Source organism: Carettochelys insculpta, chromosome 14, assembly GCF_033958435.1.
Source record: "Carettochelys insculpta isolate YL-2023 chromosome 14, ASM3395843v1, whole genome shotgun sequence".
NCBI classification, from domain to species: domain Eukaryota; kingdom Metazoa; phylum Chordata; order Testudines; family Carettochelyidae; genus Carettochelys; species Carettochelys insculpta.
In genome coordinates this window covers 8,102,668-8,127,910 of record NC_134150.1, presented here as the reverse complement: position 1 = coordinate 8,127,910, position 25,243 = coordinate 8,102,668, and the positions used below count along the sequence as shown (strand labels likewise).

Genomic DNA, 25,243 nt, shown 5'->3' with positions numbered 1-25,243 from the left:
CTGTCACGTGCTGAGAGCCAGCAGAAGGCCTTTTGCGCTGCTTAAATCTCTGTGGCTGTGTCTATGCTTACCAAAAACTTTGGAATGGCCGTGCTAATGGCCAAATTAGAGCATACTAATGAGGCGCTGAAATGCCTCAAAATTGCCGTGTTTCACTCCCATGCAGCTCATCTACAACGGCAGTCCTTTTCGAAAGGACCCCACCAACATCGAAATCCCCTTTTTCCTATGTACTAGAAGGCAGAAGCAAAATTTAAGTAGGGCATAGGGACACAGTAGCAGTGCATAAATGGTGTCATCCTCTGTAGAGGGCTAGGTGATGAAACATCCTAACGTATTAGGGGATTTATTTTATATATGATCCTATCAGTCCACCTCCTTCATACTCATTTTCATTTACATTTTTCATGCTTGCTTTTTGGTTATCCTCCATGGGGTGAGTTTCAACATCTCATGAAAAACTTTGCAGTATGCCTTTGAGGATGGCATATACTAAATGAGCTTGCTGTGAAAATTTGTACCTTTTGAGGGGCAAGGGATAGAAGGAAGGCCAACCATAGGAAGTATGTGTAGAGCAGAGACTTCACTCACCCCAGATGAGGTCTCAGTGCCTCTGGGTACTACAGGCACTGAGACCTCATCTGGGGTGAGTGAAGTCTCTGGGTTCAAGGCATCCTTCAGTCTGCATAGACTATGGATCGCGCCCTTCATAATTCCATTTAAGATCGTCATTTGCAGCGTTGACTGTGACTGTGGAGGCCCACACGAGAGCGACAGTCCTTGCTACATCTGCTGCATATGTAGTGGGTGTCTGGCAGGTCCTTGCTGTCCTTTCCACAGGCTCGCTTCTCCTCTGCCAGCTGTCCGATCTCCATCTCGCCCTTCTGAAGGCCTTTGTGTAGTTCCTGCTTCTGCGGTCATCTGCGAGCTCTTCCCAACTATCTGGGTCGATGTCTACATCCTTGAGGTCCCTCTTACAGACGTCTTTGTAGTGCAGCTGGGGGCATCTGAGAGGTCTTTTGCCAGAGGCTAGCTCACCGTACAGGATGTCTTTTGGGATCCTTCCATCATTCATCCTGTGGATGTGGCCAAGCCAACAGAGCCGCCACTGCCTGAGGAGGGTGTGCATGGTTGGGATTCCAGCTTGCTCGAGGACGGTGGTGTTGGGCACTCTGTCCTTCCATGATATTCCAAGGATGCGCCTGAGGCAGCGCAAGTGGAAGACATCCAGCCTCTTTTCCTGGCAGGCGTACAAAGTCCAAGACTTGCTGCCGTAGAGGAGGGTGCTGAGGATGCATGCTCTGTAGACTTGCATTTTGGTGTGAGTGTACAGCTTGTTGTTGTTCCACACCCTCTTGTTGAGTCTGAACAGAATTGAGGCTCCTTTTCCAATCCTCCTGTTTAGTTCAGACTCCAGTGACAGGGTGTCAGTGGTGGTGGACCCGAGGTAAGTAAACTCGTGGACGACCTCTAGCATGTAACTGTCAATGCTGATTGATGGAGGGTCAGTAACGTTCTGACCAAGTGCATTTGTCTTCTCTAGGCTGATGGTAAGCCCAAAGTCCTTGCATGCTTTGGAGAACTGATCCAGCAGTTTTTGAAGCTGGCCTTCTGTGTGTGTCGCTACAGCACAGTCTGCGAACAGCATGTCTCTAATGAGCACTTCCCACACCTCAGATTTAGCCTTCAGCCTTGCAAGATTAAACAGTTTCCGGTCAGATCTTGTGTGCAAAAAGATGCCCTCTGTTGAAGATCCAAAGGCGTGCTTCAGGAGGAGTGTGAAGAAGATCCCAAACAATGTTGGCACAAGGACACATCCTTGTTTGACGCCACTCCTGATGCTGAAGGCATCTGATGATGTGCCATCATATTGGATAGTTCCTCTCGTGTCTTTGTCTCTGAGTATTACACATGTAAATAGCTTATTCAGAGATGAGACTTTGAGCTAATTTGTCAGGGCTGAGAACAAACTAGAAATAAATAATTTTTCAGTTAACTGAGAACTCTGCTAAGGCATTAGAGTGGTCATGGGTTTCTGATTAACATTCTCCAAAGCTAATGGGAACATGTGAGAGATGCTGTAGTCCAGTCTGGATAACTGTACGTATATGTGAGACCTGAGCAGGGGGAAAAAGATTTCATCTTGTCCTGCAATCATTAATGTGTAATTGAAGGAGCTACTGTCTGTAAGCCAAGCATCTAGAAATGCAGTGAGGCAAGTCCTGCAAAATGGTCACAAAAGAGTTTTTTAAATAAAAGAGAGAAGTGTTCACTTAATGAATCTTTTTTCTTTTAATCCAACACATTTCTAAGACACTGACATTCTCATTATTAGTAAAACTTTGGCTCTGGCAATCAGGCCAGTATTATTAATTCAAACAGATTTTTCTCCCTGAAAAACCAATATTGCTGGAAGGCAGTTTGATAAAATCTTGCTGTGTTGGGATCATCTAAGTAAACTAGAACTTTCATTTGGAAGTATGGATAGTCAGTAGTAGTGTGTGAAGAAATTCTGAGGACGGGGGCATGAGGCAACCCAGCCCCCCCACCACCAGTCCTTCCTCCTATTTGAAGAAAAAGCCAGCCCTTGCTTCCAGCCCTCAGCCCCTGCCATTTCACGTGGGCTACCCCATGCAGTCGCTATAAAAAGCAGGCAACCCACAAAGGCCCCTATGGAGCTAGCTGCCTTCTGCAAAGGTGAGTGAGTCTGGGTGGGGTGCAGAAGGAGAATGGGGTTAGATGAGGGGCTGGCTTTGGGGGAAGGGAGAGGCTCAGGCAGGGGCTCACAGGTGGCTAGGGAGGCTGGCCTATGGTAAAATAGAGGTGGGGGGTAAGATTTTCCAAAATCAAAAGGGGGGCATGATGCTGAAAAGTTTAGGAATCACTGTTCTATTATGAGTGTGGTACTAGCCCTGCAGTCATCATATGGGGGTCATTACTGTTTTTTATATAAAGCCAAAAGGATGATTTGCAAATACAGACATGTCAGAAGATAAGGAGCAAACTTTATTAACATCCCAGGGTGTAACTGCAAGGGAAGAACCACAACTCTTGACAAAGCACAGCAACGTATATTATTTGGGATTTTAATAGGGTGTTTGTACCCCAGCAAGGTGAGGACTGCTCATGTTGTAGAGGAGGAATTTTTTGGTATGCTTTGTGTTCAGGGGCCTGTTGCTGTATGACCCCTTTGAGACGGCCGATAGGTGAGTTCGTATCTTTCTTGCTTGTGGGACGTAGGCTGACGTTCATTCAATGTTACTGGTCGTCTAAACCCTGAAAACGGAGCAGGGGATGTTTTCAGGCCGCGATGTCTGTGCACCTCTGAGATCAGGCTGCGATCCCCTTTCCTGGGCGGGGGAGACGCCTGGGCGCGCGGCCCCAGCCACGGGTGGGATTTGCCAGCGAAGTCTCCTTCCACACGTGCTGGCGTGCAGCGCTGCTCCCACCCTACCGCTTGCGCTGCGGCAGAAAGGAGCAAGCGGGGAGCAGACGCACTTAGCTCTTCCCCCGTCGCTGCCCACGGGGGTGTCTGTGTGAAACCATCGGCGCTGTCGGGGGCGGGGGGCTGCCGCCCCGCGTTCCCAGGCCAAGCGCTTGGCTCGGCGAGCGATTGAACTTCACTGGCGTGGGAGAGGGAGAGGCTGCGTGAATCAGCACTCTCCGCGCTCGTGCGCAGCGCCTGGTACGAAGTGGAGGCGCGCCTGCTCCCCGCTGATTGGCTGGGCGGGATCCGGGCGCCGTTGATTGGTTGGCTGAGTCAGTTTTCTTCGCTGAGTCTGGCGCGCGCCCCGCCTCAGTCAGCTCCGGCTGCGCCGAGGGGCTCGTCCCTGAGCCCTCCTGCTCCCCCCGTCGTCGCTGTTGTTGCTATTGGCTGTCCGAGGCTGCGGCTCGCGGCATGAGCTGGGGCGATGCGGCCGGTGCTAGGCTCGTGCCGTGCTCGAGGGGCGTCCTTCTCTCCCCTGTTCTCCTCCTGCTGCTGCTGGTTTGCCCTGGGGGCAGCGCCCCCCCTCGGTCCCCGGCGCCGCCCGTCGTGCTGAGTAAGGGCGGGGAGCAGGGGGTGGGTGCGGAGGCAGAGGAGGTGGCTGGGGGGGTGCAGCCGAGGAGGGGTGTCAGTGGGGGCGGAGGGCGGCGGGGGAGGGCAGTTGAGGGCTTCCTGAGCGGCGGACGGTTTCGGAAGGTCCAAGTTAGTGGTCTGTACTTCTTTGGTCAGGAGCAAGCGCTGGGTGAGCGCTGGGGTGGCCGCTTGTGGGATGGCCCTGCACACCTCTGCGTGCTGACGCTGTGCAGAGCCGCGCTGATTGAGGCTGTGCGCACGCCAGGATTAAGCTGTGATGTGCCTAAATGTCAGCTCGCATTGCTTAAAGTAGGGGTGTTAGCAGTTATGTAGCTAACTGGTAAATCTCATCTGTTTTTACTGGTTACAGTTAACCTGCAGGGCCGCTGGAAGTGGGGGGCACTCCAGCAGGGCAGGAGCAGCCCCCATCCGCAGTGGCCTGAATGGTGGTGTAGGTGGGTTGCTGGGTGGGGTGCTACAGTCCAGCCAGGGTGGAACAGCGCCCCCCCGCCCCGGCTGAGGACAGGGGCTGCTCTGGCCCAGCTGGAGCCTCTCTACCCACTGGGAACATGGGCTTCTCCAGCCTGGTGGAGCACCCACTCTTGTGGTGTGCTGGGGGCCGCTATGGGTGAGACAGGGATGCTCTAGCTGGGGCAAGGGGGCCTTACCAGCTCTCTTTCCCCTCTCCCCCACCAGTTTAACAATTAACAGCTAAACCTAGCTTTTAACAGTTAAATCATTAAATAGGATTTCACATCCCTGTTTTCAGAGTACTACGGACAAAGCATGTTGCTTTTAATACATGCTAAACTGGTTGTCAGCCAGCCAAAGGGGCACTCTTGGCTTTCACTGGACTAGATTTGTGTGTATTTAAAGGAAGCACATCTGGTCTACACTTGGCATTTTAAAACTTCTTTTGGCAATTGTCTGTTAATGTCACATCTTTAAATCCTATCCCAGGTGAGGCTTTATGATGCTGAATTGAATGTTTATATATGTTAGCTTTTGTGTGGATTTGCAATGAAGTTAAATGATCTCAAGTAAAATCTGCAAGTGTGTGTGTGATTCGTTTTACAGAGGACTGGACTGGTTTGAAAACTTTTTCCAGTTAAAGTGGTGGTGGTGGTTTCCTCTAATTCTGGAATAAGTAACGTGAAGAGAATAAGAGGAGTATTTTCAGTTTATTTTAAGTTGTTTCTGAAGAGGCATAAACTAAACTGGCAAAAGGCAATTTCATAGCACAAAATGTTTGAAAAGGGAGTTATAGTGATATAACTAGCAGTTCAAATTTGCACTTGAGCTTATATCTGAGCTGCCTTGCTGCTTATTTATAGTTTTGTGGACATGCCAATAATGTTTTGTTTGTTTTCTAATATGTAATATTTTCTAGGGTATAATGATTCTACTTGAGTAGGGGTGATTTTCGTAAATGGTGATTTTGGCCAGCTCAAAAAGCTAGAGATTGTTCTTTATCAACTTCATTATTCTTTTCCACATTTTGAAACAGTGATGAAAACTTTTACCAGATCTACTAATCCAAAGGTTAAACCACTAGCCAGAAGCCAGTGCAGAGGCTGCAAGGGTGTGTGATACTCATTTCTCATTTAGACTGTCTTCTCAATCATATTGACTGGAAGTTTTTCGTAAAATGAAAATGCATATGCTACTGAAGTTGACTTCTAAGCCCTTCAGTTTACCAAGGAAAGCTTTCACTTGTCATTGGCATGTGGGTACTTAGATTTTCTTTTCTTTTTTTTTTTCCAAATCCTAACATGACTTGAATCAAGTTAACATGAGAGAACCTCCCCAAGTGATTGAGTTTAAACTTGTCCTTGAAACAAGGGAGGGATTGGGTTTCAAAGTAGTTAGAAAGTAACATTAAGAATTCATCTTCACGCAACCCAGAAAATTCTTTGCACCTTGTAAACCCTTTGCTGCTGTGACAAGTCTCTGCATCAGTGTTAATATGAAATAACTTGTATTAATAGAATCACAGAATACCAAAACGGAAGGGACCTCGAGGTCCTCAAGTCCAGTCGCCTGCCCTCACAGCAGGACCAAGCACCATCTGTATCATTCCTATTAGAGAGTTAGCCAATCTGTTCTTAAATATCTCCAATGAGATAAAATTAAATGCAAGCAAAGCATTTGCTGTGAGCACTTTTTGTGAAGATTATGATGAAAATGTTCCACCTATCTACCTCCTACCCTTCTTCCTTGTTTCCTTTAAAACACTGAATCTTGGCAATAAACTTTGTTATTTGCATTCCAGTGCAAGCAACTTCTTGATACAGCTGACAGTGTAGTAATCACTGATCCAAATCAGACTGCAGCCACATAAGAGGCAAATGAGATTGTGTAACTGTCATGTGATAAACACGTTGTCTATGGCACTGTAATGTGGTTACTTATGGAACAGTTATGGATACACAGATTCCTCAAGCGTAGAATCATAAAACTAATAGAAGGGACCTTGAGAGGTCGAGTCCAGTCTCCTGCACTCATGGCAGGACCAAGCACCATCTAGATCAGCAACGGACAACCTAGACTAGTGAGGGGGCCCCAGGACTGGCACTTTATCTCAATGAGCCGTAAGATTGCAATCATCAATACGATCTCCCAAGATAGGTTAGTTTTGATAACTGCACTTACATACCTAGAATTTGCCAAGTGTGCCAATTGGTCTGTAGCAGTGCTTTGATTGGATGCCAGGGGAATGTGTGGTTCTCAGTCAATGTTGTATGCAGTCAGCACATGGATCATTTCACGTGCCCTTGCTTTACATGTGTGTCAATTTAGTAGTAATGGTGGAGAAAAAACACTACGTGGATGGAAACTGGTGGCTTCTGGCAACATTGTGGGGACAACGGCAAACAAAATGTCCTGTGGGCCACATATAGACCCTGGATGGGCTGCATGTGGCCCTCAGGCTGCAGTTTGCCTGCCACTGATCTAGATAATCCCTGACTGGTGTTTGGAGATTTTTAAGATTAGACAGTGGTGGAGAGTTCTCAGCCTCCCTAGGCAATTTCTTCCAGTGCTTAACCATCCTCACAGGAAGTTCTTCCTAAAGTCAAACCTAAATCTCCCTTGCTGCAATTTAAGACCATTACTTCTTGGCCTGTCTGAGGTGAAGAACAATTTCTCCCTCCTCCTCATAACAACCTTTTTAGGTACTTGAAAATCATGTCCCCTCCCAGTCTTCTCATTTCCAGACAAAACAAACCGAATTCTTTCAATCTTCCCTCATTGATCGTGTTTTCAAGACTTCTGATAAATTTTGTTCCAGTCCCTTCCGGCTTGGTATCCTTTAAACTTGATAACTGTGCTCTCTCTGCCATTATCTAAATCAGTGATGGAAATATTTAACAGAACTGGACCCAGAACTGCAGAACACCATTCATTAGGCTCTTCCAACATGACGGCAAACCATTGATAACTGCTCTGTGGGAATAGTAATCCAGCAAGTTATGCACCCACATTATAATAGCTCCATCTAGGTCAGGGTTCAGCAACTTGTGTCTCACATCTGGGTGATCGTTTTCTGAGGGGGCGGGGGAAGTAAACTGAGTTAATGATGGAGCAGGTTCATGCATGTCATCTCTTCATGCTGCTCCTGCAAACAGGTGGCTATTAGCATGCCTATGTGTGCCTAGGGTGGGGGTAGGAGCATCTGCATTTGCTACCCATGTCCCCAGCCCTGTTTTTACAGCTCCCTTTGGCTGGGAACCACTGCCTCTCTCCTTTCAAGGGATGTGTAGAGATGTGCCAGCAGCCAGCCACTTGTTGCAGTGGTGTGCAGCTATTGGTTTCACAGCTCCCATTGGCACAGAGACCCTCTGCCTTCCTCCCCCATGCGGTGTCTAGGGATGGGCTAGCTGCCAGATGCTTCTAGGGGTGCCATGGGGCCATGGCATGCAGACAACCTGCCTGACCTGTGCTGCACCGCCAGCCAGGAGCCACCTGTGGCAAGTGCCTTCTTGTGAGAGCCTGCACCTTGCACTCTCCTGTACCCCAGCCCCAGGTCAGAAGGCCCTTCTGTACCCAAACTCCCTCCCAGACCCCCCAGTCTCTTGTGCCAGCCCCAAGCCCCCTCCTGTATGGAACTCTCTCCTAGGTTCACACACCTCATCCTCTCCTGGACGCAGTCCCCAGCTGCAGCCCAGAGCTTTGCGTGTGGTGTGTTCCCCCCACCAAATATTTTTGTCAAAGACAAAAACACAAAAAGGCTCTTCTTTGAAAGGTTGACAACCCATGATACAGGTTGTATGTGAGACTGTATCGAGAGCCTTACTAAAGTCTAAGTATACCATGTCTAGTGTTCCCCACACGCAGGCTTGTTAGCATGATAAAGGAATTTTCCTTAATTTATAAGATCTTGCTGCTTTTGCGAGCAAACTTCAGCATGGATTCCGTTGTTGAAAATGTATTTTTCAGATGGGGGGAAAGAGATGCTTGAAGAAAAGCTCTTCTCTGCATAGTCCGAATGAGTTGTTAATCAGCATTTGTAAAACTAAAAACTTACATTGACTGTCTCCATTCTAGTCTGTTCCTACACTCTCCTTCACCAAGCTCCTCACCTAAGTTGTCATGTGCCTGATACAATCTTCAAGAAACAGAACTGACCTCCTTCTAACTCTCACCCATTTCCAAACCAAGTGGGTAAAATTCCACCTGTTTTATGACCATATGCAGTTGTTTTGAATATATGTGAAAGGGTAGAAGGCTTTTCATGGCTGGGACCTCTTTGACATAGCTCTCTCTAGTAAAATACTGGCATTTTGGAAATGCATATTTATGTCCAGAAGAGTTTAGTCTAAATTGAACCTGATATAACAAGTGAATGGCAAGGATGATAACTATAGAAGTACAGGGCTGGAAGGGGTCTCTGTAGGTCTTTTAGGCCAGTCCCTTGCACTGAGACAGGTCTAAATGTTATCTAGACAAGTGGCTGTCAGCTTTTTCAGACTACTGTACCTCTTATTTAGATAGCATCTTAGTTTCACAGCCTATGCATAATCTTAGACAGTGGTGCCTTCTCACTAGGTCACATACTGCCTATATCTTAGTTACCTATCTGAAAATTGTAGCTTCACCTCCCCTCACCCCCAGGAAAAGAAAAGTAAGGGGAGCTTTATTCATCTGGAATTACAATCAGGCCCCAGAAAGTCCAATGTAATTTATTGTAAATTTCTCTACCCTACAGGTGTTGTAGCATGAAATCTGGTTTGTTAGTCATTCAATTCTAAACACAGCTGCCTGCTGCTTGAATAACAAGAGGGTGTGTGGTTGGTATGTTTTTAGCTGCTACTCTTTTAAAAAAAATTCTGTGGTAAACTGTCTTTGGGTATACAGGTGAAGCTTTTGGAAAAAAGTGTGACAAGTTACATAAATTGGTATGGAAAACTATAGTATGCTAAAGGAAAGACAGTTTCCTGGAATAATGTTCATATAGACGTCTCAACTTCTGATTTGCAAATTGAAATATGGACGTGACAATACTTTGGCTAACCACATTAACAGGAATTGAGAAGAAATTTCTGTTGTGGGCAAACTAGGGTGATTGGCTTGTGCCCAAAAACGTGTACTTCTATATTTGTTACATTTTTTTCTAATATAACTGGTTATCCTTGCTGTATAAATACCTTTGTTGTTGTTTAATGAGAAGATAGCAAATCAGACAATTCTACTTACCTTTTTCATTGAGTCATATAACAACTCACATTTTCTTTGCTGTAAATAGCCTTAGTCTTGCATGTTTTTTCAGAGGACACTCACAAAATTAGAGAATAGTTCAGTTTGAGATCCCATCTTAAAATTTTAAGAGTTGTGAGCTCTACTAATCTGTGCAGGTGTGACTGTGTAGCTGCTGTTTGAAACAACTCTCTCCTAATATCTCTCATCCTTATCTGGGCTTCCAAGCAGTACCTTTTGCTGAAAGAGCAAGTTTTAATAAAGCAGCCAAAGTTTTGGGTGAGAGTGGTCAGTTACGTGTCTCTTTTGATTTGCACTGGAACTCAAGACAAAATAATCTTATCGGGCCTTTTTTGGCAGGCCAGTCATTGGAACCAGCCATGAGTGATAACCTAAATATAGTTGTGATTTTTGTGCTTTCTAGTTAAGAGCCTTGATGCGGCAGCCAAAATAGGCATGAGATTATGTGAAATAACATGAGGCCAGTTAGTTCTGTAAGCAGAGACTAATATAGCAGTTTCTGGGTTCTGAGTTTAAACGTCGATGTTTTAACCTTATCAGATTTTTCAAGAGTGTAATGCAGTGCTACAACTCCTATTACTAAGGATAGCTACACTTTCCATTATGTTAGTTTTTGAAATGATTTAAAAGAAGTCTCACCTGCTATTGTGCTTAGAGAGAGAGGCTACATCTACACCATGAGATGAATTTGAATTTAAGGCCATAAGCTCAATATTACCGCTGACTGTCTTCACTTTAAATGCCATTAGCTCCATTTAGGGAGTAGTATTATCGAGATTAGTAGAGCATCAAGCTCAAATTCAAAAGTCTGATTAAAGGCCAGTTTGGAAGTTCTATGTCTTAAAATCGAATTTATCAGCCTCCAGAGGTGGTCCTGTACATACCCCACAATGCCCTTCAGTGCTCCACTCTAGCTGCTGCTCTCCAGGTTCATAGGAATTAGGTATGTTAGAGATGGTATTGATATTAATATTGTAAAAAGTTTCAAACAAACAGTCCATGTCCCAAAAAAAACTGTTTCTGAAATGAACACCTTGCCTGTGCAATAGTACTGAATATTTGTCTGTTTCCTAATTTCTAAACTAAAGCCCTGGGTGCACTTGAAAAATCTGATGGTGTCTTCCACTAGCAGGCCTTGTTTTTTTTTAATGTAACTTTTTTGTTTTGCTGTATTTTTTGTGCTTTATTGGTACTTGTAGGAAACCAAAGGCAACATACTCCCTGATCCATGTCCAAAAACCCCTGGTGTCACCCAGGAATTTATTTGAAGCTTTTACCTTTTGTCTTAATTTTTTCTTTATATTAATATAAATCTTTAAAGAATGGGGGGGCGGGGGGGCAGGGAACCCAGTGTAGGATTCCACAGGAAGACCATGAATTTCAAATCGTGACCAGGAAGCCTGTGGGTGTGGGATCATCCTTGTAGGAGAGCCTGAGAAATGTATTTCTTTCTTTGCTATTAGTGTTGTGAGTGCATCTACACATTAAAATAGCCCCTGCAGGGAGTTTGTAGTTCTGTCTCTACACTTGTTTCTTTTTCCGTGCTGCCTGGTGCCAGTCGCTGTACCATGTGGCAACAAAGTTGTTGTGGGGGGTGGTGCTTGCATAAGAGGCCAAGAAACTTCTTTTGAGTGGTTTACATTTGTGCGCACCTCCCTCCCTGACAGGTGACACACAGTAGAGGTCTTTCCCGCACTCAGCCACATTACGTGAATATAGAAAGTGAATATAGAAAAATTATTTACCTTTTCCCATAATACAAGAACTAGGGGACACCAAATGAAATTGATGGGTAGTGGGTTCAAAACTAATAAAAGGAAATTTTTCTTCACACAGCGCACAGTCAACCTGTGGAACTCCTTGCCCGAGGCGGCTGTGAAGGCCAGGACTCTATTAGGGTTTAAAAAAGAGCTTGATAAATTTTTGCAGGTCAGGTCCATAAATGGCTATTAGCCAGGGATAAAGTATGGTGCCCTAGCCTTCAGAACAAGGGCAGGAGATGGATGGCAGGAGATAAATCACTTGTCTTCTGTTCTCCTTCTCTGGGGCGCCTGGCATTGGCCACCGTCGGCAGATGGGATGCTGGGCTTGATGGACCTTTGGTCTGACCCAGTATGGCCATTCTTATGTTCTTATGTTCTTATGTACGTGGGTAGTCACAGCTCAGTAAAAGGATGCGCATGCTGTTCGGGGCTGACCAAGTTGCCAGGCAGCACCATGTCCTCGCGTGAGTGCATGTAGGGCTACAAGGGCCGGAAAGAATTTTTGGGGCTTGCTGCTGCCAGGGGAAGTCTTCCTTGATGCCTAAGAGAGAGTGGGGGGGTTAGGGGAGGGGAGGACTGCTTCAGTTACTTAAACATTTCAACCGATTCTGCAGCTGCAGACCACAGCACTCCCAAAGCCAAAAATGTTTTTGGGGGCTTGTTGTCCATTGCAGACACCTGCTGCTTTGATATTTCTGTTTATAAAATCTTTTCCTTAATATTTCCCATCAGTCTTCTTGCTTTGCCCCCCACCCCCTTGAAAAACACGGGGTGGGGGAGTTGAGATTCCTGTTCTGGTTATAAGCTTAGTTTATGATACTTCACTACAATCCCTTCTGTTGGCAATGTCTGTGTAATGAAGAAGGAAGTCAGAAATCTTGTTTCCTAGACTTTTCTGTCATTTGTCTTCTAACTTTGAGAATACATTCAGGGTCCCTCTATTATTTTCAGGCATCGGATGCAATCATGGGATGGGGGGGACAGTCAGTGGATGGCCAGTTGAGAATTCAGCTACAGAGGAAAGAGTTTTCTGTAAAGTTTTTTGCCATCTTTGTGTACACCCTACTTTTCCTTCCAACAGGAAAAATGGACATTTGCTTACCATGGGAGGGGAATGAGGAAAATGCATTGTGGTAAGATGATGTCAAAGACCAGTGAGCATACCCAGAATGCTACCGGGATGAGGGAACTGTGGGACAGGTTTCCCCCAATGCATTACTTCAGCAGTTGATGTTTACCAACTGAGTATGACAGCAATAAGGGGTTGCCTTTGTGAGGCGCACATGGGGAGGTGAGGATAGTCAAAATTGAATTTATAAATTTCAGGATTGCAAAATCTGTGTTAAGAAATTTGAATTTCCCTCATAGTGTAGACGCAGCCAAAGGGTAGTTAATAGAGAAATAGAGTGAAATGTTTGAGACAGCGAACATTTCCCATTATCTTCTTTACAAAATAAACTAGAGGAACAGATATGCTCAATCTTTTATACACACCAGAAGTTCTTTATTGCTGACAACTTTAAGTGATGCGTTTGGAATCTGTTTTAAACTATCAGAGGGGTAGCCGTGTTAGTCTGGATCTGTAGAGCAACGAAGGGTCCTGTGGCACCTTATAGACTAACAGAAAAGTTTAGAGCTTGAGCTTTCGTGAGTTAAGCTTTCGTGAGTTAACTCACTTCTTGAGTTAACTCAAGTTAACTTCATGAGTTAACTCACTGCAGATTTCCAGGACCAGCATCTGAAGAAGTGAGTTAACTCACAAAAGCTCATGCTGTAAACTTTTCTGTTAGTCTATAAGGTGCCACAGGACCCTTCGTTGCTCTACAGATCCAGACTAACACGGCTACCCCTCTGATTCTTTTGAAGGGTTTACTTTCAAAAGAGGCATGTTTACACTGCTTTTCTTCTTTGCAAAGAATAAGCAAATGAGGTGCCAGGTATGTGAATCTGTGCCTTATTTGCATTTTCAGTTTTCTTCATTTGCATGCTTATTTCAAAAGAAGAATGCTAGTGTAGACATAGCCTATATGTGTTCCAAGATTTCCACAGAAAAGAATTGGGGGTCCGGGAGAGAATTTAAATTTCTCCACATCCTAGTAACATTGCTGGAATCAGCTCTTTATGATGGTCTGCTCTCAGTAAGTCAACTTAAAATGGATTTATTTTCTCTTTAAATGAAATCTGTAGCAGGACTACTTACTGTCTTAACCCGGATTCCTTGTCTGTCAGTCTCACCGAGCACTTTACAGGGCAATCAAACTAGTGACTTGCACATGCAGCGTGATGCTTCAGTCTAGACTAACATGGAGACACTTTTAAAAGGTTCAAAGGATGAGGAAAAAGCAGAATACTGCAATAAACTGGTAAAATGCCCTGATATTAAATACAAATAGCTGAACCAGGACTATTTTCCCTCTCTAACTAATAATAGGAAACTCTAGATAGCAAAATCCTATGTTTTTATGGGTTAGTTTGATTTCTTTTACCCTCATAAAACTAACTGGGAACTCTGAAGACATATGTAAAAGTCTCAAGATGTCAGGTGTACATGCAGAAAACTATACACCTAGCTTCACATCTGCTGAATATTTTCACATGAAAATAAATTACACAACCTCTAGTTGATAATTTGCAAAATTATACTTGCAAACAGTCTGTCGCAGTAAATGCACGTGTTTATATATGCTCCTGTCATATGCTTTGTAAATATGTCCCTAATTGTTTTAACTTATCAATAATGGATGGATGGTAGGATGGGAAATAGAAGGTGGATTGGGAACAGCTTGAAAGGGAAACCCTGGAATGTTCATTATTTCAGTCAAAAAGCTTCATGGTAACAGCCAAAATGTTTTCTTTTGGAAGTTTTTAAAATTGTTATATATGTGGAAGTTAATCCATATTGATTTGTCTGTTGTTGTAATCTGTCCCCCCCGACCCACGCACTTGAAATGCTTGTGTTGGACAGCAGCAAATCTGACAAGTGTAGTAAAATGGAATGAATTGAGTCTGGTAGGAACTTGCATTGGTACAGCACGTGTATGTACTGTTGTATCGCCAGCTAAAGGGGCAGATTCAGTACATTTTAAGATACCATTGAGTAGTTACAATATTCATTGTTAGGGCTCTACCAAACTCAGAACAATGAAAAATGGGTCCCAGACTGTGTGATATTTGGTCTCCCCCATGAAATCTGTTCTTCACTGTGCTTTTACCTTATACTGTACAGCAGGGATGGGGAGCTCATGGGCCAGATCCACCCCACAGCTTGCCTTGGATGCAGCCCTTCCAGCTCCGTTCCAGTTCACAGCATCTGGCATGCGGCAGGGTGGGGGTGTGTTGGAGTCAGTCAGGCCAGGGCTCTGCCTAGCAAGGGCAGGATATGGCTCTCTGTGGTGGCAATCCCTCCGCCCCACCTGAGGTATGGAAGTCTTTTCTCCAGCTGCTCTATCTGGCCACAGTTACAGACAATCAAAATAGGGGAATGGGCGGTGCCTGGAAGTGGCAGGGGAGCTGCACCAGATAAGCAGCCCCATCACACAGACCCCTCATCCCCAGACCACTCCTGGACCTCCCTCCCACTGACATTCCACTCCCACTCCCCTAAGTTCCTGTACCTTCCCTCCAGCCCACGTGCATTGGGCCATTATGTGCCTGCTCCTGCTTGAATGGCCAGCCACCACCCACTCCTGCACCCTCCCTCCTGCCCAGGCCCCCACCCTGAGCCCAGTTCCTGTCAGATCCCTCCCACACTGAACCCCTCATTTCTGGTCCCACCTCAGAGTCCTGGGGGACCCACAAAATCTACTAGCTCGGGGCGGTGGTGTGCAAGGGGAATGAAGGACGTGTCTTTTTCGTTCGGTCTGGCACCACATCAGAGGGGAGTTCTTTGCTGCTCACTCGTGTGGCTCCCAGCTGATTTTTCCTGTGGCTCAGTAACACCTGGCACCAAAAATGGTTCCCCACCCCTGCTGTACAGCTTTAATAGGGGAGGAGACCAGCATTTCTTTGACTGGGGGCCCTGATCCAGAAGGGAGTTGTGTGGGGGTGGGTTTCATGGTACTGCCTTACTTTTCTGCTGCCTGCAGAGCTAGGTGGCCAGGGAACAGCAGCTGTTAGTCAGGCACCCAGGGCTGAAGGCAGCACCCTACCAGCAAAGTAAGATCATCAATATCGTACTATGTCACCCTTACTTCTACACTGCTGTCTTCAGAGCTGTGGCCAGAGAGAGGTGGCTGCTGACTGTGTGCCCAGCTCTGCAGGCCGCAGTGCAGAAGTAAAGGTAATGTGATATGATATTGTTATCCTTCCTTCTGCCCTGCTGGTGGCATTGGCTCTGCTTTCAGATGTATTCTCTGAAACAGCAAGTAACCTCTCTTGCATAATACGACACCATGGAACGTAAGAATATAATATTGCCTGAGCTTCAAGCCTGGCAGAGAGCCTTTTTTAGGTGCTCAGTAACCTTGTTTTGTTTTTAATAGTCTTTGTGGAAGTCTTGGCACTAAAGGTTGTCAGCCTTCATTTGCATTTGTCACATTTGTGTTGGGAGATCAGTTTCAGAAAAGGTAAAAATAGCGGGTGATTTGTTTGCTGACTTGGGATGGATACAGTTAAACTTCTCTTGTTCAGCACCCTCAGGACCTAACCAGTGCCAAACAAGAGAATTTGCCGGACCACGGGAAGTCAGTATTGTCTGGTACATTACCAACACTTCCCTGTTTACAAAGCTCATGGAAGACATTTAGGGGTGAATTAGAGCTAAGTAGCAGCACAGAACACTGAGAGCCAGGACTGCTGGCTGTAAACAAACTTTATGGGACCACAGAAAACTTGGCCATACCCATGAGAAGTGGTCATTCTGCTAACTAAAATCATGCCAGATTATAGATGATGTTGGATGAAAGGGATCTGGATTAGAGAGGTTTAACATGTACTACAATAGTGCCAAAAATCTGGATGCAAAGGACCCAGGGATGTGTGCACACATCAGTAACTGCACTGGAATAAAATTCTGTGAAATGGAGCTGTTGTGCCAGCAGATATGAAGTAATGAAAATAAAGTTCCAATAATGAAGAGAGAGAGAGAGTGTGTGTGTGTGTGTGTGTTTTAAACGCCAAATTCAATTTTTGTGCACACTGGTGAGAATGTTAAGTAGGGAGTTGTGCAACCAGTTAGTGTTGCAATGTTCTGAAGGGGAAATACTGTGTTCCAAAAGCTGTGGAATTGCTCTCTCTTGGAAACACAGGTTTTTGATACAAGTGGCTTGTGATACCCCTGTGTTATGATAACCCTCCCTCAGCTCCAAAGAAATCTAATAGTTTGAGTCATGCATTCTTTTTTGACTCTTCCCCCCAACACTGTGTTCATCTAGGCACAGGTACCGACTCCTTGGGCCACTCCAGGGCTGGAACACCCGTAAGAAAAAAATAAGCATCTGCTTAGCACCCACTGAAAGCTAAGTTCAGCCCTCTCCCCAGTGCCTCTCACTCACTGGCGACCCTGTTGACGAACTCCTTCCCCATTCTGCCAAGTGCTTTCTGCCCTGTCCAAACAGTTGTTTCACCCAACATCCACAATGCTCTGGGAGGAATGAGGAGGGGCCAGGACCGTGTGCACTTGGGGCAAAATGGGGTGGGAAGAGGTGGGGTGAGGGTGTGGGCTTGGGGAAATGTGGGTAGGGCCAGGGTCGGGTCAAGCACCCCTGAGCTAGAAGGGAAGCTGGCACTTATGCATCAGTGTCTGAGAATTCCATTCTTTCCTATAGCTTCAACCAGTTTTCTGGATATGGAAGGTAGAATTACTGACCTGTCATTCCCAGGATTGCCTCTGGAACCTTTGATTTAAATTCTGTCACATGCCGTACTCTAGTCATCTGGGACAGAGGCTGATTTAAGTGATAGGTTACGCACCACTTAGTAATTCTGTAATTTTGTATTTGAGTTTTTTCGGAACTCTTGAGCAAACACTGTTTGGTGCTGGTGACCTCTTACTGTTGAATTTATCTCATTTATTTGAAAATGTCCTTTCCTGACACCTCTGCCAAGGGCAGTTCTTCACATTTGTCAGTTAAAAAGAATGGCTGAGGTTTAGAATCATCCTTACATCCTCTGCAGTGAAGATGGATGCAGAGAATTAATTTAACTTCTCTGCACCAGCCTAGTCTTCCTATAATAATGCCTTTCTTCCATTTTTTGACATCTAGCAAGTATCTTTGCTAATGCAGTAATATAACTAGTCATACAGTTTTGCTTTTTACATGTTTCTTGCAGTCCCAGGGGATTTGGGTAATCAGCTGGAAGCCAAATTGGACAAACCCACCGTGGTGCACTACCTTTGCTCCAAGAAGACAGACAGTTATTTCACACTGTGGCTGAACTTAGAATTGCTTCTGCCTGTCATCATTGACTGTTGGATTGACAATATCAGGTAGGACTACAACCCTGTCCAGGGAAGTACGTAGTTCTCCTGGGCCCTTTCCTTCAGGGGCAAATATCTTACATATATTTATGCAATCTAAAAATCTGTCTTCCAGTTCAGGAATTGCAAGAAGATTCCTTCAGTAGCCATTTGGATGGCTTGGATTGGGGAGGGAAGTCTTAGATTGCTTACTGTCATAAAACGGAGAAATCTTCAGCGCGTGTATCAAGAAAAGTCTCCTGAAAGTATCTTTTTTGGTTTTAAAAATGGCATAACTCTACTGCTTCATCTGGAGTTCAGCATGAATTTGCAATAAAGTTTCTTGAAAAATAAACCTAGATTTAGCCATTTAAAATGCCAAATCTGCTTCCTTAGAATATTTTTAGTTTTAAAAGTCTATGTGACACTAGTTTCTCTCCTTGTAAAATTTCTAACTGCTACTAGTTATACAAAACTATTTAGTAAATCAAAATTCTCCAGGTAGTAAGTTTTAACTTCCTGTATAGTGCAGTACTCTTAATATTGCACTCACACGCTTCTTGCTATTGTCTGTCTGTGTCCTGGTTCTGAAAAGCGCTGGGTTTGGCAAGAATACATAACATGTGGATTCCTGGGTTGGTAGATGGATTGCCAAATCGAGGGACTGCATTTTAACATTGTTACAAGCCCACAGTTCAGCCAGTTGACTTTCAAACATGTTCCTATCCCAGTGAAATGATTCTACTGTATTTTAAATGGAATATTAAAGCAGCTCTGTATAACTTTTCCTAGTCCTCTTTTCCAGCTCAGGCAGAAGCCTTTGTAAACAAGGCATCCTACACATTCTGAATGTCTGCATTCTAAGGAATGCAAATTCTAGAGCTGAAGAGTCCCCCACTCCCCACCAGAGTATCCTGTCTCCAAGTCCAAATATTTAAATCTTAGAAACCTTAGAGCACCTCAGCTGTCTCAAGTGACGTGTAAGAATAGTCAAGCCAAGATGTAAACCAAATTGGAATTTCTAGATTGATGTCAGCACCTTCTGTTGCGCATGGAAATTAATAGACACAAAACGTATTCACCTGAAAACTCTTTTCTTCTCTCTGGCTAATGCTGCCAAGTAGAGAGTCATTCGTGTTCACTTGATAGCCCTAGGCGCACTGTAGTACTCCAGCTTGTAAATCATAAAGGCTAAGAGCTACACTAGAGAAATTGACCAGATGAAAAATGTTTTTGGCCATAGTCAAGGGATAATGCCTATGGGTGGGGACTGTCCACAAGCAGCCTCATGCAAATGTGAAAATTACCTTGGAGGTAAAAATTAGTTTAATGTATGTACCCTGAGGCTGTTGTCTTCCATGCACAAAGCACCAAGTTTACTTGGGTGTTTAACTTCTGCCCCCAGTCCTGTAACCAAATTTGGTTCTCAATGTAGACTAGCTGGTCTAGACTGAGGCACAGCAAGAGCTCTGTCTGGTAATCTGCCCATCTTGCAGTCACGAAGGTTAAACTCACTCAAATGCTGGTAGTCCCTGACTTTCTTGAGTGTCCCTATACAGACATGCCTGTAGTAATGGCTTTTTAAAATGCTGTTTCCTGTAAGGCACCCTGGGTAAAGTCCAGTTCTATTTTGTAACGTAAACAGGGCCCCTAACCTAGTTAATGGACCCTTGGTTTAGACTGCTTCTGTAATACAGTTAAGGACTCATTTGTACTGCACTTACCCTCTGTCAAAGGACAAACCTTATAACCAGATTACCCAATAAGATATTTCTGGTGTAAGTAACCTCTTAGGTGGCTCCTTGGTAGCTATTTTATTGCTGTTTGATGAATGGCTAAGAGAAATCTAGCAAGTAGACCAGAGTAATAGAGAAGCAAGTGTATTCCACACTTCCCTTTTCATGGGTCAAAAGAAATATAATTGAAATCTGGGTTTGCATTGTCTGAGATACCAGGTTTTTTTTACAGGTATTCAATGTTCTGAGCTTCTGTTCTCTACCAGATTACTCAAAATAGTTTAATTATTTCACTACTGATAGAAACAGACAAATGTTTGGCTTGCAAACGTGAAGTACCACATATAACTATTAGACTGACTGACTGCAGGGGTAAGAATCTGCATTCCTGACATTTCATACCCTCTTGAGATTCATGGAACCTGAATAGGAGCTGTAAAACATTGTGTCTATGTAGTCTTTGTTTTCCCAAATATTCCTTCTAGCATGACAGCTATTCTACATAAAAATTATTCTTTCTTCTGTTTAGGTAATAGGTATAGTGAAGTCCTATTTTTAGTGCTCTATTCTCTATTATTGCATTACCTTCCTTCTTACGTTCATAACTCTAGCTTCTTGATAAATGTAGACCGACAGGTCCCTGAACTATAAATGCTATTTCATACTTAGTCTCCCTGAGGCTGATGTCTGCTTCATTTACCATACACCCAGTTTCTACAGAAAGAAGATAGAGCTTTATATGCTTATCTTTAGAAACTTAGTAGAGAACAAAAAACTTTGTTTGCACTGTGTGAAGCCACTTGGTATTGAAGTATCCTTGTAATGGTACCTGATTCTGTGCTTTTCCATGTAGAAGTAGCTCTCAATTCTTTTGTTGTATTCAGCAAACATAAGACACACCTCAATTCAGAGCTGCCAAGTAGTTAGATGATAGTCTCATATTTATTATGTTTTTCCTTTTCCCCAGGTTAATATACAACCGAACACGTAAGATCACAGAACCTCCAGATGGAGTGGATGTTAGAGTCCCAGGGTTTGGACAAACATTTTCCTTGGAATTCCTTGACCCTAGTAAGCGAAGTGTTGGTATGTACTATTTTTCTCCATTGTTTCACATTTAATTTCTTTTCCTTCTTTTCCAGTTGCAGCAGGGCCAGCAACCCCTGTGGGGCTGAGAGCCTGGTTGAGGCAGGCAGTAGTGGGGCTGGGAGCCCTGTCTCCAAGGACTAAAAGTGGAGCCGGTCTGGAAGGGCTGGCAGCTGGGGTCAGGAGCAGAGTTGGTGGGCAGGGGGGCAGAACTGACTTTGCCTGGTCCAGCAAACTCCCTCAGTCTGTACCACTAAGCTCCTGAGGGTGCCAGACCAGAGAGGTTCAACTTTTATTTTGATAAGCTTTGTAGTCTTAAAACGATCTGTGGAGTATAACTATAAATGCACTACGTCCCTCTGACCTTTATAGTATTGGCCACACTTAAATAGCGGTCCCAGTTACTTTAGAAATTAGTATTTATATCAGCCTGGACTAGTGACAGAAATCATCATAGTGATCAAATCAAAAGTGAAACCAGGTTTTGATCTCCTTAGGTTGTGTTAGGCCTCTGGTTAAATGTTTTTTGCAGGTTTTTATTCTAATATGCAACCTATTTCTCCAGGTTTCAGCTTTTGTTGACGTGTTTAAGGTATAACTTTACTTGCCCCCTTCACTACATACTTTTCAGGTTAAATAAAATGCAGTTTATCTTATCACTTGAGATAACTAATTTGCAAATACTCTGTTTGCTGTTAAAGAACAGGATTAAAATTCCTAATCTTTTGATGGAAATAAAACTAGTTTCACAGTAGCTTCCAGGGCAAAATAACAAGCATCTGTGTTTGACAGACCCAGACTAGTTTATACAAATTTTAACTTCCAAACTAGCTAATTTTTCTGAAAGAATAAACCTATTTGTATCTTTGGTATATGCTTAACATAAATCCTTTACTTTGCCTAATGCATCCAGCCATTTAAACGGTGTCAACAGCTCTTGGACTTCAGTAATAACCTATCTGTATGGTGACAGTAATCTAACTGTAAAAACAAGAAGACGTCCTGTGACACCTTATAGGCTAACAGATATTTTGGAGCATAAGTTTTTGTGGGCAAATGCAAGCATCTGACAAAGCTGGTAACAACTTGTTTTTGAAGGTACAGACTAACTCGACTACCTCTCTGAATCTAACTATAGTTATTTCAGTTTCACTCTTGCTAGACCCCCAAGAAGGCTGTTATGATGCTAATCTTGTCATTCTTTTTTGTCCACAGGCACTTACTTTTACACATTGGTACAGTGTCTGGTAGACTGGGGCTACCAACGGGATAAAGATGTAAGAGGAGCTCCCTATGATTGGCGAAAAGCACCAAGTAAATGAAATATCATTACCTGACTTAATCTTTTACTGATTTTACTAATTTCCTAGGCAGCAAATTTAGCTGAATTTGCATGTTCACCCTCCCTTATCTGGCACCCTTGGAACCCAAGCAGTCCTGGACCAGGGATGGTCAAGTCTGCCCCTCTGCTGGCCTCGGCCTCAGCCCCTGCTCCTGGGCTCCCTGCCTGCAGTTTTTCAACCTCCTCTCCTCTTGCACAGGCTCCCCAGCTGCTGGTCTGCCCCAGCCACGGCTTCCTCACGGCCTCCTCGATGAGCAGCCAGCTTATGAGCCTAGACTCGGGCCACTGCTCCCTGCTGCTGCTCCTGGCCCAGGCTCCCTGGCTGGTGCTGGGCCCCCCTTGCAGCCAGACAAGCTGTAGCTGCTCTGCCCTGGGTTCCTGCTGCTGGTCTGGCTGGCCCCTTCTCCCAGCCCTGGGACTCTCTGGTCCTGCAAGGTGTATGTTCTTGCTGGATGACTGGTGTTGCCAGACAAGAGAATGCCGGTTTTAACCTGTATTACGCTTTTCTTCATGAGAACCCTTTTGCAGCCCTGATCCTAATTAAAGTGACTGTTAGGGTCCTAACACTGCGAACACTCCACAGGAATTTGCTAAAACTAGGTAAGATTCTGAACAAAGCCAAAATAATAATGGAAAGCTCTAAAATGCCTCACTGAAATTAAATTAGTCATCTGTTAGCAAGGCATAATCCACAGAATTACAATGTCACCTGAAAGTTTTTTAAATATTACTTTGTACATTGCTTTGTTTGGAGAAATTGGCTGCTGTTCTGTTAGTGTCATTAAATTTAGGGCAAAGGGACAATGTTCCAACCTGTATTCTTCATTCACACATTCCTTTAGCTGTGTAAGGAGGTCAGAACCTCTGTAGTCTGTCTTTACTTATCTCCTGTCCATAGTTTGGGGTAAACAATACACTCTTCATATTATATAGGAAGACACAACAAAAAGCAGTATATTTATGCACCTAATATTTTAGATTCCCAGGCCTTTGCCTCCCCTGCAGAATTTAATCCTGAAACATTTAGAATCTAGACATGGTCTTAATTTGAAATCCAGGGGTAATTGTTCAATAAAATCAACAATGCTGATTGTTTAGTAACAGGCTGGTCTGCAGTTGGTCTAAAAAGATTAGGACAGGGACACATCCATTTTATTGGATTTTCTTTTGTCTGACAAATATTTAGCTGTTAGACAGGAATGGTGTTGTTTCAGAAGGGCTTTACAGGATCTCTCAATTAGCAGTGCTTGGGCTTGTTAAATCCTATTAAGTCCATTGACAAATGAAAATAAGTTGGCAACTGCTGCATATAGAATTTTTCAAAGGTCAAAAATACTGAAAAGCAATGGCTTTACTCAGTAATTGAATAGTGGAGTTTTACTGTCTTTTAGACAGCTAAAGGTGATCTTCCGTACAGCTTCAGGTAGGATTTTTAGAAGTGCTCAGTGCTGGCCTAATTCTGTTCCAATTAACATCAGTGTGATTTTTGCTGTTAACTTCAGTGAAGTTAGACCAATGTGGAGCACTTTTTTGGAAAATCTTGCTCTTTGATACATATATGCTCCTGAGACAGAAGCAGGATAAGTAGTCTTCTGAGTTTGAAACAATTCAGTTTTACATTTTTAGCAATAAGTCTAAGCACACAAAAGTGAGGAAAATCTGGTTTCCAGGAAGGTGACGTGTGACTTAATTATATGAACAGCTCTATTTAGTTTTAGCGTCAGAACATAAGCTTTAAAACTTGTGTGTTTAAAGGTGAGATTTTCACGTAACCTTTGTCCTTAACTCTACTGTATTCTCAATGTTTCTAGATGAGAATGGAGACTATTTTGTGGCCCTTCGGAAGATGATTGAGTCGATGTATGAGCAATATGGAAGTCCTGTGGTCTTAATTGCCCACAGTATGGGCAATATGTACACTCTCTATTTCCTCAACCATCAGACTCAGGACTGGAAAGACAAGTACATAAAAGACTATGTATCACTGGGTGCTCCATGGGGAGGAGTGGCTAAAACTCTCCGTGTGCTGGCTTCGGGTAGGTAGCCCTTTTAAATACTTGAATTTAAATTTAGGTTGCCACAGGTTGTTAAATGGTTATTGTTGAGTATAGCATTAGAGCAGCATTTCCAAACAGTGTTCCATGGAACACTGCTGTTCTGCGCGATGTGAATAGGTGTTCCATGAAAACATTTGGATGCGAGCAATATTTTTTCTTTTAAATATGAAATTGTGTGTATGAAAAATGCTAAGGTATTTTAATGGTATTCAGATTGTAGATATATTATTTACAACACATTTATAATAGTGTAGATGTTAATATGCAACTCATGCCAAAACAATCTGAGTCCATTTGGATTGTTTCAGCATGAGTTCTGGTCAGAGAAATCACATGATGCTGCATCTGGATCCAACTCTGCAGCATCGTTCCTAATATTAAGCAGATTTGTGACCAAAAGATGGAAAGCATTCTTCCCATTTAAAAAACTGTGAAATGTTACTTATTTTTATTTTTCAGTAGTTTTCTTTAAAAGTAACACTTACAAAAACACATCATTTAAAAATACTTTTCCATACTTAGTTTGGTTTGCAATTTTTTCTTCAGAAAATGTTTTTATGTTTTAAGGAAGTACAGTCCTTTATTTGAACAATATTGTCCTTTCTGTTTTTGGACAAAAGAACAACACTAACCATCCTTCTTTCAGCTCTGTTGTTGAGGTTTTGTTTGTACTTAATTTTTAATTTTTTTTTTTTACTTAATTATAGGGTTGCTAACCATCCTCCTATCAGAAATTATTCACTCAGCTGATTTTCTCTTTACTTTTTTTCTTTGTAAAATAAGACATCTAAAACACCTAGCTCTTTTAAATCAACTTCTTGAGCATTATGTGCAGCAATTTTTTGGCATGAAACACCCCTTCCCAACATGTATGTGTTCTGTCAATATATTTCAAGCCCAAAAGTGTGTTCCATGACCGAGTGAGTTTGGGAAATGCTGAATTGGAGGACAGTGTATGAGATAGTATAAACATAATTTTAAAAACAACTTTGTCCGTAAGATGTAGCTGCACCAGTTTATGATTTCCAAATTCAGTTCCCTCCTTGTACTCTTCCCCTTGCCCTCACCCCCCATATAGAATAAGGTTGAA

General features: G+C 43.7%; 1 protein-coding gene across 1 annotated transcript in view; it reads left to right on the top strand.

Moving 5' to 3' along the window:
* Positions 1 to 3,790: 3,790 nt before the first annotated feature.
* The window catches only part of PLA2G15 (phospholipase A2 group XV), a 38,360-nt gene continuing 16,907 nt past the window's right edge, over positions 3,791 to 25,243 (top strand). The window contains exons 1-5 of the mRNA XM_075008786.1: positions 3,791 to 4,040; positions 17,806 to 17,962; positions 20,636 to 20,754; positions 21,970 to 22,068; positions 23,908 to 24,132. Coding sequence (XP_074864887.1) covers positions 3,899 to 4,040; positions 17,806 to 17,962; positions 20,636 to 20,754; positions 21,970 to 22,068; positions 23,908 to 24,132 — 742 coding nt within the window. The 5' untranslated portion in view covers positions 3,791 to 3,898. The remainder of the gene's footprint in view (positions 4,041 to 17,805; positions 17,963 to 20,635; positions 20,755 to 21,969; positions 22,069 to 23,907; positions 24,133 to 25,243) is intronic.